Here is a 13726-nt window from a genome sequence, read left to right as displayed (position 1 = left end):
GACGATCACCAGAGGTGTACGGCCAGTGTAGGAGATCGCTCCCCACACCATGATGCCGGGTGTTGGCCCTGTGTGCCTCGTTCGCATGCAGTCCTGATTGTGGCGCTCACCTGCACGGCGCCAAACACGCATACGACCATATTGGCACCAAGGCAGAAGCGACTCTCATCGCTGAAGACGACACGTCTCCATTCGTCCCTCCATTCACGCCTGTCGCGACACCACTGGAGGCGGGCTGCACGATGTTGGGGCGTGACCGGAAGACGGCCTAACGGTGTGCAGGACCGTAGCCCAGCTTCATGGAGACGGTTGCGAATGGTCCTCGCCGATACCCCAGGAGCAACAGTGTCCCTAATTTTCTGGGAAGTGGCGGTGCGGTCCCCTACGGCACTGCGTAGGATCCTACGGTCTTGGCGTGCATCCGTGCGTCGCTGCGGTCCGGTCCCAGGTCGAAGGGCACGTGCACCTTCCGCCGACCACTGGCGACAACATCGATGTACTGTGGAGACCTCACGCCCCACGTGTTGAGCAATTCGGCGGTACGTCCACCCGGCCTCCCGCATGCCCACTATACGCCCTCGCTCAAAGTCCGTCAACTGCACATACGGTTCATGTCCACGCTGTCGCGGCATGCTACCAGTGTTAAAGACTGCGATGGAGCTCCGTATGCCACGGCAAACTGGCTGACACTGACGGCGGCGGTGCACAAATGCTGCGCAGCTAGCGCCATTCGACGGCCAACACCGCGGTTCCTGGTGTGTCCGCTATGCTGTGCGTGTGATCATTGCTTGTACAGCCCTTTCGCAGTGTCCGGAGCAAGTATGGTGGGTCTGACACACCGGTGTCAATGTGTTCTTTTTTCCATTTCCAGGAGTATATATATATATATATATATATATATATATATATATATATATATATATATATATAAAAAATTTCCCTGGATATATTTTGCTCAGAATTGAAATAACGTAACTGTTACGTTTCTTAGTTTTTAACATTTTTTTGCAGCGACAGCAACTGAAATTGTTTATATAAGAATATACAGCCTACAGTTGCAGCTTAACTTTATCGTTACCATAAAGTTAACCTGCAACTGTAGGCTGTATATTCTTATATATTTTACGTTTCTGTCTGAAGTTATGGTGTGTCTGAGAGACATGTGTCTAATTATAAATAAGTAGTTTCATAAATTCTTGCAGGTTACTGAGAGGTCAGCTGTTATTATGTGTTTAAATGGTTTGAAACGGATTCTATTAATGAAAGTACAAGAATGCCTTCAATGACAGTATGTAGATATGGTAATTAATTCTGATTTAATCACAAATTTCAGTTTGGCTGTTTGTTGTAAGTCGGCTGCGTCGCGGAAGGGTGGGGGGGGGGGGGGGGGGGTAGGGGTTCTTGATTGCGTGCACGCTAGTGACTTGCATTTGATTTCGTTTTATCGGGACTTGCGTCCTGCTTGTGCTGTTGTGTGTTTTCCGTCCCCTTTGCCCGTGCGTGCCGGCTGGCCGTGATATAGTTCGCTCACGGCTTAATGTTTAATTCGCCTTACGCACATAAGATAATAGATTTGTACTGCTTAGCTGATGTTTATTAATTGGTTAATTAATTCTACAGATGATGTGCTGTTATGAATTACTGTCTTTCTAGATACTTAAGGCTGATGTCAGTCTGTTGTAGATACCCACTAGTTCTGGGATTTTTCGTGCCTATTCGTGACAGTTGCTGCTCCCGTTTGGGGGTCCATGCCGATCCTGTATTGGAAACAGCTGAGCGGGCGGGCGTCCATTTCTGGGCGTAATTTGCTGAATCCCACGAGGTTGCGTAGTCACATGAAATGCCTGCCATTTAAGTAACGTGGTTGTGTGCCATCGTATCTGATTTGTTGTTGCCTCTACTATGAATTACTTTGTTAATACCAGTCACTACGAAAGAATACACTTCCTCCTTAAAATTTAGTAAATTATTCTTCAGGTTGATCATAGTTTTTGAGTAAATAATTTTTAACTCATTTCACTTAATGTGCAATAGGCCATAAGTTCCGTGGTTTATGAATGTTTAATTTCTGAAGTAACTTGCTCTTACCTAAACGGTAATTTTAAAAATGCGTTGGTTTTATTTGTTATTTGTCTTGTTTAAATGTGCCAAATAAACGTTCAGTGTGACTGCCTGATGTGCCACTTGTTCCGGCCCTGCCACCCCACAGCCTATTGTGCTGAGCTTGTGTCGTTGTGTGAAAGTCGAATTCTATGCTGTGCTGACACATCAGTGCCGAAAAGGCGAGAGAATTATTTCAGTAGAGGCAGCATGTCTCTGGCGAAGCCTTAAAGTGTGTGGAATCAATGGTAGTGGCGGTATAGGATGCTCGAGATACTTTTATGTTAAAACGAAATGAAACTTGTCGTAGATATCGTAGAATTCATAACGGTGCTTTTGCGGAGTCTACATACCTTGGCTGGAGACAAACTGTCCTTCGACTTCTTCATCAGAGAAGTCTACCCAGAAGGAATTCTTTGGCTTTATTTTCTCGACAATGAAAACCACTAGGTCATAAGTTTCGGGGGCCAGAAGCGTTGCTTGATCCACCTCACACCTCTTCCTTGCAGCCGCATGGGATAACTGTTCCGTGTAAAGCTTGCAGAAACGCCGAGCAGTCCAGACCCACAAGTAGCCCGCGGGAATTTCCCTCATGTGCCGTTCACATACGACATCCTCATATTGGGTGTAACAACTGATGTCGTTCAGTTTACCAGACTCCTTCATTTCGATGCAGTCCTCGTCGAAATTGTTGTCTGGCATTTGAGGCTTCCAAGGGGCATGCGATGGTAGTGGGAGTCCTTGAAAGAAACAGTTAACTCTAATTACAACAACTCAGACAGTTCCATCTCTGTCAGCAATCAAAATAAGTTACTTGCAATTAATTCAGCACAATGTTTTAAGCGTATGTGGTGCGTATGCTCGAAAATGGAAGAGGTCGGCAAAAGAACTTTGAACTTCTGCATGCTATATGTTTGCTTAACTTAAAAGATAAGAACAGAAATACAAAAAGATAAAATAATTTCTAAGCAGGAGAATGCTTTCTAGCGTTACAGCATACGGCTCGTTAGGAAACACCTCACGCAACGTGATGAAACTAGTCGTTAGCAAACAGACAGTTAACACTGTCTTTCGCCAACCACTTCTGTTATCGCCTTTCCCGCTATAATATAATGGGCGAGATGTGTGAGAATTAACACGGAACACAGACATCTGGTACAAAACACTGTCAAACATTATCAGTGGATACTCTGCCACGGAGTCGCGCGGTACAGTGGTTCCTCAGCCTTAGACGCTCAACAGCAGGACGAAAGAAAGTGAAAGACGGAATTCAAAGGAGGAGGGGAAACTTTACAACTGGTCTGTTCAGTCGTCACACGAGTGTTGAGGAAACTTCAGCGGAATTTGCCACAGCAAAGTGTTGTGCACAGCGAAGAGCATAACACTCTAATTTTCGAGAACTCAACTTGATATGTAAATCAAGGAACATTTCGTTTTACTCCATGTATCACAGGCAGTACTTTTAAGTCCCAATGACATAAATTCTTGCTTACGGGAAAGTATATTTACTCTCAGGCTTGTCGTGTATCATCCGCGAATTAAATAAGAAAGGCGAAGGAGTATATCTGTGGCACATTGTGAGTCATCCGTACCACTCACGTTCCGTGACGATCCCAACGCAGATTTGCGGATTATGAGACATCTAAATATACATTCTTTGTTCTCAAAATTATTCCGTTGGTGAATATATAAGGATTTGCGGTCATACGTAGAAAACGGAAGCTTAGAATTCAACACACCTCCAAAATTTAGCTCAGTAGATACACAGAACAATGTCTGATCAGACTTGAGAAGGGTAAAGTAGGAAATAGACCTGGGTTTGGCGCAGGAAGCTTATCATTCAGGCATGCAGCAAGCAGGTGTCGTGTTACGTCAAAATCACTGCTGTTACTTTCGTGGAAGGTCATTTTTTCGTCTATAATGACCAGAACATCTACGAGCTTTCAAAGTCACATCTCTCCATTCTCTTTGTCACATTCTTCCCTGGCATGTTTCAAAGTTGTGGAAAAGGTAATTATACTCTCGAACGCCATAGACTAGTATAGGCAAGCGTATTCAAATACATAGATAAGTAAAGAGGCAGAATACGGCGCTGCGGTCGGCAACGCCTATATTACAAGTGTGTGGCGTAGTTGATAGCTCAATTACTGCTGCTGCAATGGCCGGTTATCAAGTTTTAAATGAGTTTGAACGAGTGTTATAGTCGGTGCACGACCGATGGGACAAGCCACTCCGAGTTAGTGATGAAGTGGAGATTTTCCTGCACGACCATTTCACGAATGTATCGTGAATATCTGGAATCCGGAAAAACATCAAATCTCCGACACCACTGTGGCGGGAAAAGATCCTGCAAAAACAGGACCAACGACGACTGGAGACAATTGTTCGACGTCACAGAAATGCAATCCTTCCTCAAACTGCATCAGATTTCAATGCTGGGCCGTCAGCAAGAGTCAGCTTGCGAACGATTCAACCAAACATCGATATTGGCTTTCGCAGCCGAAGGCCCACTCGTGTACCCTTGATGACTGGACGACACAAAGCTTTACGCCTCTGCTGGGCCCGTCAAGTCTAACATTGAACTGTTGACGACTGGAGACATGTGGCCTTGTTGGATGAGTCTCGTTTCACATAATATCGAACGGCTGGACGTGTACAGGTATGGAGACAACCTCACGAATCCATGGGCCCTGCATGTTAGCAGGAGACAGTTGAAGCTGTTGGAGGTTCTGTAATGGTGTGGGGCGTGTGCAGATGGAGTGATATGGGACCCCTGATACGCCTAAATACGACTCTGACCGGTGACACGTAAGCAATCATCCTGTCTGGTCACCTGCATCCATTCATGTCTATTGTGCATTTCGACGGTCTTGGGCAATTCCAGCAGGAAGATGCGACACCCCACACGTCCCGAGTTGCTACAGAGTGGCTTCAGCAACATTCTTCTGAGTTTAAACACTTCCGCTGTCCACCAAATTCTCCAGACATGAACATTAAAGGACATTTCTGGGATGCCTTGCAACTTGCTGTTCAGAAGAGATCTCCCCTCTCGTACTCTTACGGATTTATGGACAGCCCTCCATGATTCATGGAGTCAATTCTCTCCAGCACTACTTCAGACATTAGTCGAGTGTATGCCACATCACGTTGCGGCACTTGTGCGTGCTCGCGGCACCCTTTAAGACATTAAGCAGGTTTACCACTTTCTTCAGCTCTTCAGCGTACATATCCTAATAAAATAGCAGTTACGTTCACTGAAACAATTTCGTTGACGAATAGACTAATGAAACGAAATCGATAAAGTCTACGGCGGTTTTCTTTCAGCATTAAGTGTAAGGTAACAGATACATTGGCATGTGGCTTGAAAAATAAATCATAAACGGAAAAAGTTCTTTCATTTTCCCCCTAGTACATGCAACAACTTCGTTCTTGCTGTCTGTGGACGGTATCATGTGTTTTCAGCTAATGTTTAATAGAATGAAGAACAGTGCAGCAGGATGAGAACACGAATGTAATATATGTAGAAAATGAGAATATATTGTAAATAACAAGCGAGTAATGTACTCATATTTGACCCACAAGAATACTGTTATAATCAGGGTGATCTATATTGAGTATATGCAGACAACAACTCACCATTACCGTAACATATGAGACCTCTTTGAAGACGCAGTTACATATTGTTGCCTGAATACTGTTTAATTCGTTTGTTGAGCAAATAGTGAAGGCCTGTAGATCTAATGAAGTTTAGGATATGAAGAAACAACGTCTTAAAATATTGAAATTTACCTATTTATGTAGCACCTTGTATGATAACAAAGGAAATCTTCTGTATAAAAATTATTTAATACAAGCAATTTGAAAAATGACTATTTTTCATAAATCCAGACGATACGTCGGCGCGCATGCAAGGTAATGCAGGAACTCAGAAGTAACACATCTTAGTTGGTCCCGGACATCACAACTTCCAAAAATTTGTAGACTGCAAGTACACTTTTTGCTAAACGTGAAACGATAGATACTACGGAAGTAAAGATGACAGAAAATAGAGTTTGAGCCATTTAGTCTCATACAGGAATGTTGTTGTTCTTGTGATCTTCAGTTCTGAGACTGGTTTGCTGCAGCTCTCCATCCTACTCTATCCTGTGCAAGCTTCTTCATCTCCCAGTACCTACTGCAGCCTACATCTTTCTGAAACTGCTTAGTGTATTCATTTCTTGGTATCCCTCTACGATTTTTACCCTCCACGCTTTCCTCCAATAGAAAATCGGTGATCCCTTGATGCCTCAGAACATGTCCTACCAACCGGTCCCTTCTTCTAGTCAAGTTGTACCACAAACTCCTCCCCAATTCTATTCAGTACCTCCTCATTAGTTATGTGATCTACCCATCTAATCTTCAGCATTCTTCTGTAGCACCGCATTTCAAAAGCTTCTATTCTCTTCTTGTCTAAACTATTTATCGTCCACGTTTCACTTCCATACATGGCTGCACTCCATAAAATACTTTCAGAAGCGACTTTCTGACACTTAAATCTGTACTCGATGTTAACAACTTCCTCTTCTTTAAAAACACTTTCCTTGCCATTTCCAGTCTACATTTTATATCCCCTCTACTTTGACCATCATCAGTTATTTTGCTCCCCGAATAGCAAAACTCCTTTACTACTTGAAGTGTCTCATTTCCTAATCAAATTCCCTCAGCATCACCCGACTTAATTTGACTACATTCCATTATCCTTGATTTGCTTTTGTCGATGTTTATCTTATATCTTCCTTTCAAGACACTGGCCATTCCGTTCAACTGCTCTTCCAAGTCCTTTGCTGTCTCTGACAGAATTACAATGTCATCGGTAAACCTCAAAGTTTTTATTTCTTCTCCATGGATTTTAATACCTACTCCGAATTTTTCTTTTGTTTCCTTTACTGCTTGCTCAATATACAGATTGAATAGCATCGGGCAGAGGCTACATCCGTGTCTCACTCCCGTCCCAACCACTGCTTCCCTTTCATTTCCCTCGACTCTTGTAACTGCCATGTGCTTTCTGTACAAATTGTAAATAGCCTTTCGCTCCCTGTGTTTTACCCCTGCCACCTTCAGAATTTGAAAGAGAGTATTCCAGTCAACATTGTCAAAAGCTTTCTCTAAGTCTACAAATGCTAGAAACGTAGGTTTGCCTTTCCTTAATCTTTATTCTAAGATAAGCCGTAGGGTCAGTATTACCTCACGTGTCTCAACTTTTCTAAGGAATCCGAAGTGATTTTCCCCGAGGTCGGCTTCTACCAGTTTTTACATTCGTCTGTACGGAATCCGAAGTGATTTTCCCCGAGGTCGGCTTCTACCAGTTTTTACATTCGTCTGTAAAGAATTCGTGTCAGTATTTTGCAGCTGTGACTTATTAAACTGATTGTTCGGTAATTTTCACAAATGTCAACCCCAGCTTTCTTAGGGATCGGAATTATTACATTCTTCTTGAAGTCTGATGGAATTTCGCCTATCTCATACATCTTGCTCACCAGATGGTAGAGTTTTGTCAGGACTGGCTCTCCCAAGGCTGTCAGTAGTTCTAATGGAATGTTGTCTACTCCCGGGGACTTCTTTCGACTTAGGTCTTTCAGTGCTCTGTCAAACTCTTCACGCAGTATCGTATCTCCCATTTCATCTTTATCTACACTCCTGGAAATGGAAAAAAGAACACATTGACACCGGTGTGTCAGATCCACCATACTTGCTCCGGACACTGCGAGAGGGCTGTACAAGCAATGATCACACGCACGGCACAGCGGACACACCAGGACCGCGGTGTTGGCCGTCGAATGGCGCTAGCTGCGCAGCATTTGTGCACCGCCGCCGTCAGTGTCAGCCAGTTTGCCGTGGCATACGGAGCTCCATCGCAGTCTTTAACACTGGTAGCATGCCGCGACAGCGTGGACGTGAACCGTATGTGCAGTTGATGAAAAGGGAAAATAAAAAAATGCAGTAATTGAAGCAGGCAAAAAGGAATACAAACGTCTCAAAAATGAGATCGACAGAAAGTGGCTAAGCCAGGATGGCTAGATGACAAATGTAAGGATGTAGGGGCTTATCTCACTAGGGGTAAGATAGATACTGCCTAAAGGGAAATTAAAGAGACCTTTGGAGAAACGGGAACCACTTGCATGAGTATCAATAGCTCAGACGGAAACCCAGTTCTAAGCAAAGAAGGGGAAGCAGAAAGGTGGAAGGAGTATATAGAGGGTCTATACAAGGGCGATGTTCTTGAGGATAATATTATGCAAATGGAAGAGAATATACACTCCTGGAAATTGAAATAAGAACACCGTGAATTCATTGTCCCAGGAAGGGGAAACTTTATTGACACATTCGTGGGGTCAGATACATCACATGATCACACTGACAGAACCACAGGCACATACACACAGGCAACAGAGCATGCACAATGTCGGCTCTAGTACAGTGTATATCCACCTTACGCAGCAATGCAGGCTGCTATACTCCCATGGAGACGATCGTAGAGATGCTGGATGTAGTCCTGTGGAACGGCTTGCATGCCATTTTCACCTGGCGCCTCAGTTGGACCAGCGTTCGTGCTGGACGTGCAGACCGCGTGAGACGACGCTTCCTCCAGTCCCAAACATGCTCAATGGGGGACAGATCCGGAGATCTTGCTGGCCAGGGTAGTTGACTTACACCTTCTAGAGCACGTTGGGTGGCACGGGATACATGCGGACGTGCATTGTCCTGTTGGAATAGCAAGTTCCCTTGCCGGTCTAGGAATGGTAGAACGATTGGTTCGATAACGGTTTGGATGTACCGTGCACTATTCAGTGTCCCCTCGACGATCACCAGAGGTGTACGGCCAGTGTAGGAGATAGCTCGCCACACCATGATGCCGGGTTTTGGCCCTGTGTGCCTCAGTCGTATGCAGTCCTGATTATGGCGCTCACCTGCACGGCGCCAAACACGCATACGACCATCATTGGCATCAAGGCAGAAGCGACTCTCATAGCTGAAGACGACACGTCTCCATTCGTCCCTCCATTCACGCCTGTCGCGACACCACTGGAGGCGGGCTGCACGATGTTGGGCCGTGAGCGGAAGACGGCCTAACGGTGTGCGGGACCGTAGCCCAGCTTCATGGAGACGGTTGCGAATGGTCCTCGCCGATACCCCAGGAGCAACAGTGTCCCTAATTTGCTGGGAAGTGGCGGTGCGTTCCCCTACGGCACTGCATAGGATCCTACGGTCTTGGCGTGCATCCGTGTGTCGCTGCGGTCCGGTCCCAGGTCGACGGGCACGTGCACCTTCTGCCGACCACTGGCGACAACATCGATGTACTGTGAAGACGTCACGCCCCACGTGTTGAGCAATTCGGTGGTACGTCCACCCGGCCTCCCGCATGCCCACTATACGCCCTCGCTCGAAGTCCGTCAACTGCACATACGGTTCACGTCCACGTTGTCGCGGCATGCTACCAGTGTTAAAGACTGCGATGGAGCTCCGTATGCCACGGCAAACTGGCTGACACTGACGGCGGCGGTGCACAAATGCTGCGCAGCTAGCGCCATTCGACGGCCAACACCGCGTTTCCTGGTGTGTCCGCTGTGCCGTGCGTGTGATCATTGCTTGTACAGCCCTCTCGCAGTGTCCGGAGCAAGTATGGTGGGTCTGACACACCGGTGTCATTGTGTTCTTTTTTCCATTTCCAGGAGTGTATATGCAGATACTACACTCCGAAGCAAATCCATGTGCATTCGAATCTATCTGCCGAACATGCTATCATCTTTATTCTCTACCCCCCAACACAGAACAATTAAGAACTATAGAAGCTCCACTAACCTCTTCTGATACAGAAGTCACCTAGGCACTATTGGTCACGCGATGAGGCATAGCTGCAGTGCGGTCTAGTGCAGAGAGCGAGACTTCACAATGCTCCCCAGAAAGCACAGTGTGCATCGTTCCTAGCATTCCTAATGGAACACCTCGCTTCTCACTGAATTTACACCTCAAACTGCTGCTGCTGCTGCTAGTGTGAGACGATCCTATTAAATATGCAGTTTTCGATCCACTGCAGAGGCCAGTTTAATGTTTCATCACCTGTACTGTAGGAGGATGATCGTATCCCACGAACTGTACTGTAAATCGCAAGATGCGCTGCCTGTTGCCCTGTCTCGTTGTTTGAAGCATTATTTGTTTCTGCAGTAGCACGCATTTTACGTCGGCATACAATTTATTTTTCTGCCACGACCTTATGGTCTGCGTCAGATCCTAAACTGACATTAACATGCTCTGATCCACGGACTCTCCCAGCAAAACTAGACATCGTACAATGTAAATCATGTTGTTACTGTGGCTACCATAATACGCCACAAACACTGGGTAATTTAAATGAGATAGACTTACAACATAAGAAAACTGGAAGAGTTTTTTGGTGTTTGTGTATATTTCAAAACTACATTTAAACTCTGTTGTCATAGTCACGGAATAGCTGATGACTCCACATTCCGTTTCTACTGTTTCATCATATTGCAGTCATGTACGCGATGAGTGTTTCGGTGTTATTCACCCCAGAAGGTGCTATCCACCGACCAAAACTTTATTCCAACTCAAACAAGCTATATCAGTTAATCATTATGCGGTAACCAACAGCGTGCCAGTGCACGTATGGGATGGAAAAGGCACCATCTATGTACTCCAATAATAAACATCACAGTTAACAGCGAAAACAATTTTACGGTAATTTCAACACTTAACAGTGATGTGACAGCATGTTCCTCAATTTCAGTATCATAGTTAAATCACCTCTTCTCCACTTTGCTAGTATCATTGCAAATGTGGGTAGATGACTGAGCAGTACGTCCATTCATTGTTAATTCTCGAACACATACACCATCAAAGTACATCAGACAGCACTCTGCATATTACTAACACCTCGAGCATAATGTTTAATTTACGATCTGTCTCCCTGCATATGAGTCACAAAGAATTCTCGCTGTCTTAGGGTAAAATTAATGAGTGAAAGACCCTCATCACACTGTCAGTAGCCAACCCGCCCTGCAACACCGTTATCGAATTAATCTGCCTCCTGACATCTGGGATCTGGGAGCATGTGTGGTAGCCTCCTATGCAGTCAAATGGATAGGGAGTGGCAGGCGGTGTCTACACCTACATCGAAATGGTTACTCAAAATTCACACTTAAGTGCATGGTAGAGCGTTCATTGAACCATTTTCATACTACTTCTCTACCATTCCACTCTCGAATTGTGTGTAGGAAAAATGAATATTTCATTTTTCTGTTCATGCTCTGATTTATCTTATTTCATTATGATGAACATTTCTCCCTACATAGGTGAGGTGAGTATCAACAAAATATTTTTCCATTTGGAAGAGAAAGTTGGTGATTGAAATTTCGTAATTAGATCTAGCCACAGAGAGAATCGCCTTTGATTCAGTGGCTGCCACCCCTACCAGCATATCATATCAGTGACACTCTCACCCCTATTGCACGATAACACGAAACGAATTGACCTTCTTTGCAGTTTTTCGACGTCCCCTGTCAATCCTACCTGGTAATGATCCCACACCACGTAGCAATATCCAGCAGAGGACAGACAAGTGTAACGTAGGCTGTCTCTTTAGTGGGTTGGTCGCATCTTCTAAGTGTTCTGCCAACAAAGCACAGTCTTTGTTTCACCTTCCCCACGATATTATCTATGTGGTCTTCCCAATTTATGTTGCTCGTAATTGTAATTCCTAGGTATTTAGTCGAACTGACAGCCCTTAGATTTGTGCGTTTATCGTATACCCAAAATTTATCGGATTTCCTTTAGTACCCATGTGGATGACCTCGTTCTTTTCTTTGTTTATGCCAGCTGCCATTTTTCGCACCATACAGAAATTCCCTCTAGATCATTTGTAATTGTAACTGATCGTCTGAAGATTTTATTAGACTGTAAATGAAAGCGTCATCTGCAAATAATCTAAAGGGGCTGCTCAGATTATCACCTAGATCATTTATGTAAATCATGAACAGCAGAGGGCCTATGACACTACTTTGTGGAACGCCAGGTATCACTTCTGTTCTACTCGATGATTTACTGTCCATCACTACAAACTATGTCCTTTCTTAGAGGAAATCATTAATTCACTCACACAACTGAGACGATGTTCCATATACACGCAATTTGATTAATAGTCGCTTGTGTGGAACAGTATGAAAAACGTTCTGGAAATCTAGGAATATGGAACCGATCTGAGATCCCTTGTCGACAACACTCATTACTTCATGGTAATAAAGAGCTAGGTGTGTTGCACAAGACCGATAATTTCTGAATCCGTGTTGGTTATGCATCAATACGTCATTTTCTTCATGGTGATTCATAATTTTCGAGTACAGCATATGCTCCTAAATCCTCCTGCAAATTGAAGTCAGTGATATGGGTCTGTAATTCAATGGGTTACTCCTATTTCCTTTCTTGAATATTGGTGCGACCTGTGCTACTTTCCAATATTTAGGAACAGACCTTTCGTCAAGTGAGCAGTTGTTTGTGATTGTTACGAAAGGCGATATTACGTCTGCATACTCTGAAAGGAACCTTATTGGTATGCCATCTGGAACGGAACTTGCCTTTCTTAAGTGATTTGAGTTGTTTCGCAACACCTAAGATATCTACTTTTATGTCACTCATGCTAACAGCTGTTCTGGTTTAGAATTCTGGAACATTTACTTCGTCTTCTTTCGTGAAGGAATTACGGAAAACTGCATTTAGTAACTTCGCTTTAATGGCACCATCATCGTTAACATTTCCATCGCTATCGCACAGTGACAGTATTGACTGTTTTTTTGTGACTGGTTTACTTTACATACGATAAGAATCTCTTGGCGTTTTATACCATACTTTGAGGCAGTGTTTCATTGTGGAAACTATTAAAACAATCTCGCATTAACGTTCGCACTAAATTCGAGCTTCTGTGAAACTTATCCAGTCTTGGGGATTTTGGGTTCTTCTGAATTTGGCATGCTTTTTTCGTTGTGTTTTGTGTACCATGGTGGATCAGTTCTGTCTCTTATTATCTTACGCAGTATGAATCTATTTCTGTCGATGCTGTATCTTTCAATTTGGGCCATATCTGGTCTACATTTACATAATTCAATGGAAGGAATGGAGACTTTTAGGAACGCATCAAGCGAATTTTTATCTGCTGTTTTAAATAGATATATTTTTGGTGCATTTTAGTGGTTTTGGTTGATATGGTTTTGAGCCTAGCTTCAATGAACATGACCTTGTGTTCACTAAGAACTGTATCCGTCATCACGCTCTCATTAGATCAGGATTATTAGTGGCTAATAGGTCGTGTGTGTTTTCGCTAAAAATTTCATTTCGCGTGGGTTCAAATGGTTCAAATGGCTCTGATGGCTCTTAGCACTATAGGACTTAACATCTGAGGTCATCAGTCCCCTAGAACTTAGAACTACTTAAACCTAACTACCCTAAGGACATCACAAACAGCCGGCCGCGGTGGTCTCGCGGTTAAGGCGCGCAGTCCGGAACCGCGCAACTGCTACGGTCGCAGGTTCGAATCCTGCCTCGGGCATGGATGTGTGTGATGTCCTTAGGTTAGTTA

At 44.3% G+C, this 13726-nt stretch overlaps 1 protein-coding gene across 1 annotated transcript in view; it reads right to left on the bottom strand.

Annotated features, from left to right (window-relative positions):
• The window catches only part of LOC126266834 (C-type mannose receptor 2-like), a 136174-nt gene that overhangs the window by 27022 nt on the left and 95426 nt on the right, over positions 1–13726 (bottom strand). The window contains exon 4 of the mRNA XM_049971395.1: positions 2454–2840. Within this exon, the coding sequence (XP_049827352.1) occupies positions 2454–2840 (387 nt within the window). The remainder of the gene's footprint in view (positions 1–2453; positions 2841–13726) is intronic.

The sequence above is a fragment of the Schistocerca gregaria genome, chromosome 4 (assembly GCF_023897955.1).
Source record: "Schistocerca gregaria isolate iqSchGreg1 chromosome 4, iqSchGreg1.2, whole genome shotgun sequence".
Classification (NCBI taxonomy): Eukaryota; Metazoa; Arthropoda; class Insecta; order Orthoptera; family Acrididae; genus Schistocerca; species Schistocerca gregaria.
This window is presented reverse-complemented; position numbering and strand designations above follow the sequence as displayed.